General features: G+C 61.6%; 1 protein-coding gene across 1 annotated transcript; it reads right to left on the minus strand.

Moving 5' to 3' along the window:
* Positions 1-868: 868 nt before the first annotated feature.
* On the minus strand, positions 869-4,586 carry RNF187 (ring finger protein 187). The gene is made up of 5 exons (XM_036892601.2): positions 4,550-4,586; positions 3,481-4,214; positions 1,947-2,039; positions 1,499-1,720; positions 869-1,134 (listed from the first exon to the last, which is right to left on the minus strand). The coding sequence occupies exons 1-5, from the start codon at positions 4,584-4,586 to the stop codon at positions 1,132-1,134; spliced, it is 1,089 nt and encodes a 362-aa protein (XP_036748496.2). The 3' UTR covers positions 869-1,131.
* Positions 4,587-5,160: the final 574 nt, after the last annotated feature.

The following is a 5,160-nucleotide window of genomic DNA, read 5'->3' on the forward strand; positions in this document are numbered from 1 at the left end:
GGAGCCTAGGGGAGCTCCCCAGTGTCACAGGAGAGATGGGAGGTGTGGGAGGCTCATAAGAGAAAACCACCCCCCCTACAAAAGGCCCTTCACAGGGCAGGGTAGATGCAGCACATACCCAGAGACTGGCCGGGTGCAGGGAACGGGCGCCAAGCAAACCAGCTGGAGCAAGTCTTCTTCACTGGGATCTACAGACTATGCACATGGGGGAATGGCGGGGTAGGGGGCAAAGCAGCACCAAAGGCTGGTGGCTTCCAAGTCTGAGAGGCTCGTCTGGGAACAGTTCCACGGATCACAAGGCCCCATATTTTCAGGGCAACCTCTAGCCCCACCCACCCTGAACATCCTGGGAACCCTGTCCCTCAGAGAAGGGTGGGCAGTGGACAGGGAGGCAAAGGCAGGGTCCTGGGAGACCACCAGCACCCAAAGAACAGGGCATGGAGAGAAATGCACACAGTGGAGTGAACCCACTAGGAGGCAGAGGGGCCAGACCCCAAGAACACCGCATGAGGATGGGGGCTGCAAAGCCCAGACACACAGACCCCAAGTGGCCGCTTCTGCAGACAGACCTCAGGCTGGATGTATAGGTTTGTGCTGGACACACTGCTGGGGGCCCAAGCCAGAGGGACAGCTCTGACCCACCCACCCCACCCAGACACCCTGGGCCTTTCCTCCCGACATGCACCCCAAATGTAACCCTGATGTGCGCAGTGTGTATGCATGGCTCTGCAAGCCTGGTGTGCATATCAGGTGGACCAGCCCCATCACAAGGGTGGCATTTACACCCAGTGGGTGCCAGGGCTGGATAGGGACAGGGACCCAAGCCAACATCTGGGGACCCAGGCCAACATCTGAAGAGACTCGGCAGTAACGACCAAGAGCTTTATGTAAAGTTGGGGTACACTGGGGTTAATGACCCCCCAATACAGGTCTTTACCAGGAAGCACAAACTCACAGAGGAAAAAGGGGGGGCACTCTGTTGAGAGTACCTACGATATTTGGCCCCACCATCTTCACGGAGGTGAAGATCGTGGGGGGGCCAAAGACACCGGTGGACCTGGTGGATCCAGGAGGTGGGTGGAGAAGCTGCTGAGGGCTGGGGATGGACAGAGCTTCTGAGCAGCTGGAACATCACTGCATGGTAGGGGGAGACAAAGAGAGCAGAGACAGAGACAGGTGCTGCGCTGGGACCCAGACCACGTGCTCCCCTGGCCCCATGTTGTCTCCAAGGTGGAGCCTTTCACCCACAATGATACCCATGGGAGCTGATTAACTCGAGTTGCCAGAACCCAAAGGACACCTTTGGGATCTGGGATTGGGTGAGTGACCCCAAGACCTTGCTGAGGAGGAAGGCCAGCTTCTGGATTGCTCTTTCCCCAAGTTCAGGTTCAAACACACTGCAGTCAGGGGTTTGAAGGCCCCACGCTGGGTGAGCTGCACCCTGCACCCGCCGTGATCTTATCCCCCGCCCGACGACCTTTGCTGGGCAATTGCCCACCTGGAGCAGCATGCTGAGACCCAGGTTTCGGTGTCGCCTCTCCAGCTCCGACAGGGCCTGCAGCAGGGGCCTGAAGCGCTCCACTGGGTCCATGTCTTCATCCTCCAGGGACCCCTCCTCTTTATCTGCCTCCTGCAAGAAGCGCTCCTCCTCCTCAGCAAAGAAAGCTTGTAGCTTCTTATAGTCAGCCAGGGCCTTCTTCCTGCGGTCCATCACGTGCCCCTGCAGGAAGGGCAGCAGGGAGGTGCACTTGTGCCCTTGGTTGAGTTGAGACCCCCGCCCCACCACTGCCCACCTGGCCCTCCATGGGAGAACCCAAATGACACCTTGGCTGCAGAGGGCTGGATTGTATCCGAGGCACTGCATATAAGGAGTCAAGGTTCACACCCACCCACACTCCCTCTCCACCCAACACCCACTTACGCCCTGTCAAGGGCACCCAACTTGCCTTCCACACGGCGGCAGCAGACTCGGCCTGGCCGTGCAAGTCCCGCGCATCATTGAGATCTTTCCTCATAATCTCCACAGACCCCTTGCTTTCCTGGAGAGATACACTTATTACCAGGTGGGTGCACAACCTGGAGTGCCCAGGGCCCCTGAGCCCAGGCCAGGGGCTTGACACCACCTGAACGTCCAGGAGGAAGGCCCCAGTGCAAGGTCTCGGCCTGCCAGGTGCATGAAAATGGGCTGCAGGTACTGGATGGAAAGGGGTCTTAGTGACCCTACTCAGCTCTCCCACAAGGAAAATCTGGTAGTAACACCACACAGAATCTAACTGGGTAACTGGACACACAACAGCCCTCCCGAGGCCCCAGTGTTACTATCACCAGCACAGGGATGCAGGGTAGCCCTTCCAGGTGAGCTCAGTCACACCCTGGGCCTGCCCTCGGGATACTGAGCAGGTGGGTGGGGTCCCCCAGCAGGAGAGCCAGCTCCAGTGGGCTGCCACAGCCAGCCACCCCCAGTGCTCACAAGACTGTAGGACACCCAACTCACACACAAACACGCGGCCTCTCTCCCTTTCCCTCTGCAGGGGTGGCCAGGGGCTACAAGGGCTGTGTCAGCACCAGGAACTTGGCTGCTTTATTCTCAGAAAAAATGCTGTACCCCCCACCCCCTCCAACGGTTGGGTCTCCGAGTCCCCGTCCCTGGCCGCAGCTGTGACGACACTCTGATGGCTGGTTTCTACCCAGGGTCAGATGACTCCTGCAGTGGGCTGGAGCACTGCGAGAAGGGGGAGAATGTTCGAGAATGGAGTCTAAGAGGGTGGACCAGAAAGGCCTATGCAGGTGCGAAGGCGGCCTGCAGGAAGCGCACTGGATCACAGAGAGGCTGACGGCCAGGCGGCTTCGCCGAGGGGACAGTTGTGGGGGTGGAGTGGGTGGGAGATGGGGCGAGGGGAATGCGGCAGGGTGAAGTCACGCCTAGGGGCGGAGTAGCGGGTCTGGAAGCAAGGGGTGAGGGGCTGGGGGATGGGACCAGCCGCAGAACGGTGCTGCAGGTGGGGGAGGGGCGGAACAGTACACAGCGGGTATCCGGGATGGGTGAAGGGCGATGGGAAGTAAGGGGTGCCACAAGACACCAGCCAAGAGTGAGCATTGGGAAGACAGCACCATCAAGGGTGGGGTTGAGGGAGTGGGTACTCACTGGGGAAGCGGGGAGAGGGCACCGTCCAGGGGATGGAGAAGGCACAGAGCACGTCTGGGGGTCAGGTCTGGGGATGGAGACGGGAGGCAGGACACCGCCCCGAGTATTGAAATAGGCGTGAACACAGCACCATCGGCGATTTGAGGAAGGGGGAAAGGGCATTATTCAGAAGACCAAGAGTCAAAGAATGGTCTTGGAGATCCAGAAATGCGGATGGGAAGGGAATACAGGATACCATCCAGCACGGGGACCCAGATGAAGAGAAAGGGCACCACCCGGCAGCGGGACCCGGGTTGGGGTGGGGATAGGGACGCGCGGCGCACGCTCGGGCGCACCTTGCCGCGCAGCGCCTTCCTCCAGCGCGGCTCCCACTCGGGCGGCTCGGGCCCCGTGGCCGTGCGGCAGGTGGCGCACAGCGGGCCTGCGTCGGCACGGCACAGCAGCTGCAGCGCCGCCTCCGAGGCCGGGCCGTCGCGCGCGGGAGCTGCGGCTACCTCCTCTAGCGCCAGCAGCCGGCGGCTGAGCGGCGGGCGGCCGGGCTCCACGGCGCGCTGCCAGCAGTCGTCGGCGCACTCGGGGCACGGGAAGGGCCCGTCCTCCTCGGCCCAGAAGCGTACCACGCAAGCACGGCAGAAGCGGTGGCCGCAGTCGGCGCGTACCGGCTCCCGGGGCGCTCGCTGGCACAGGGCGCAAGCAGCCTCGGCGGGGCCCGCGGGGAGCGCCAGGGCGGCGGCGGCGGGGGCCCAGGGGCTGGGGATGGACGGAAGGCCGTGGATGGAGAGCAGGGTCAGGGCCAGAGGGCGCGGGCGGTGGGGCGGGCACGGAGGAGGACTGCAGGGACCGGGATGGAGAGTGAGGACGACGACGGGGAGGGCGACGAGGACGCCGGGGCGGGGACAGGGGCTCTGGCAGGGTCCTGGCAGTGGTGTGCTGCAAGAGAGGTCCTGGCAGCGGTGTATTCCACCTGTGTGTCCCGGCAACGGAGTGTTGTAGGAAAAGGCCGTGGCAGACGTGCGGTCTATCCCCGGGTCCTGGCAGCGGTGTGCTACAGAGAGTCCTGGCCCCTCTACTCAGCGCTCAAGGTCCTGGCAGTGGTGCTTCCTGCCGGTAGGCGGGCCGACGTCTTCGTGCCCCGAAACCTTACTGGGATTGTCATTTTCTCCATTAAATGACTCGTGAGGTAGCGGTAGTTTTATAACTCGAAGAGCGCATCTTACTCATCTTGCACGCGAGCTGCCAGGACCTGAGCTGCAAACTCCACCCATCCTTCGTCACCGCAACGCCCGCAAGGAGTGAGCGGGTTTGGGAAACAGCCGACTGGGTAGTCCCCGTGCAGGTGCCCCTCCGCGCGCTGTGTACTCGCAAACGTGCTCAGGTGGCCTCAAGCCAAACCCCAGGGTGCACCTGCCACCACGCAGAGGGTGGGGTGGTAGCTGCGCATGCCCGAGTTACTTTCCAAACTTTCCCTCCCCTCCCCCAGTGCTCGTGACTCCAGCCCCTCCTACCAAGCCCATTTCCTGAAAAAAGTACCTTATGGGTGGGGCGTGGAGGCTTATTTGAGCCAGACTCGTGCCTGCTCCTAGGTTGTAAACCCTTTCCTCTGCAGAGGTAAGTCTGTCCAGTTCGCGCTCCGATAATCGCAGGCCAAGGGCCACCCCTGTGGATTCCTTAACTGGTGGCCACGAAGAGCCTTCAGCGCTTCCTGGACATTTTTTCCTGAGACTCGCCAGTCCGTGCCGGATTCTGAGCACCAGCCTGGGCCTGGGCTTGGTGACTTATCCCCGCTCTTCTGTCCGACCCACTGTCACTGGACTTCGGAGCCTTTTGCTGTACTGGGTTTGGAAGCCGTCTGTTGGGTGAGCGACCTGGTGCAAGTGATCGACCCCACATACCCTTTGTTCGCTGGACCTTGAGGAGACTTAGACCGGGAGGGGGTCCAGGCTTCCGGAGGTACTCGGTGGTTTGGGTTGGTCTGAGATTTGCACACGTGAGTGTGACCCGCCAAGAATTGCAGC

The sequence above is a fragment of the Manis pentadactyla genome, chromosome 13, assembly GCF_030020395.1.
Source record: "Manis pentadactyla isolate mManPen7 chromosome 13, mManPen7.hap1, whole genome shotgun sequence".
Classification (NCBI taxonomy): domain Eukaryota; kingdom Metazoa; phylum Chordata; class Mammalia; order Pholidota; family Manidae; genus Manis; species Manis pentadactyla.

Bases quoted from the DNA above. Each gene is read 5' to 3' on its own strand.
- RNF187 (XM_036892601.2), bottom strand. From the start codon at position 4,586: ATGCGCAGCTACCACCCCACCCTCTGCGTGGTGGCAG. The intron at 2,040-3,480 runs GTGCGCCCGAGC...GTATCTCTCCAG, and splicing joins GGAAGGCGCTGCGCGGCAAG to GAAAGCAAGGGGTCTGTGGA. The intron at 1,721-1,946 runs GCAAGTTGGGTG...CCCTTCCTGCAG, and splicing joins CTGCTGCCGCCGTGTGGAAG to GGGCACGTGATGGACCGCAG.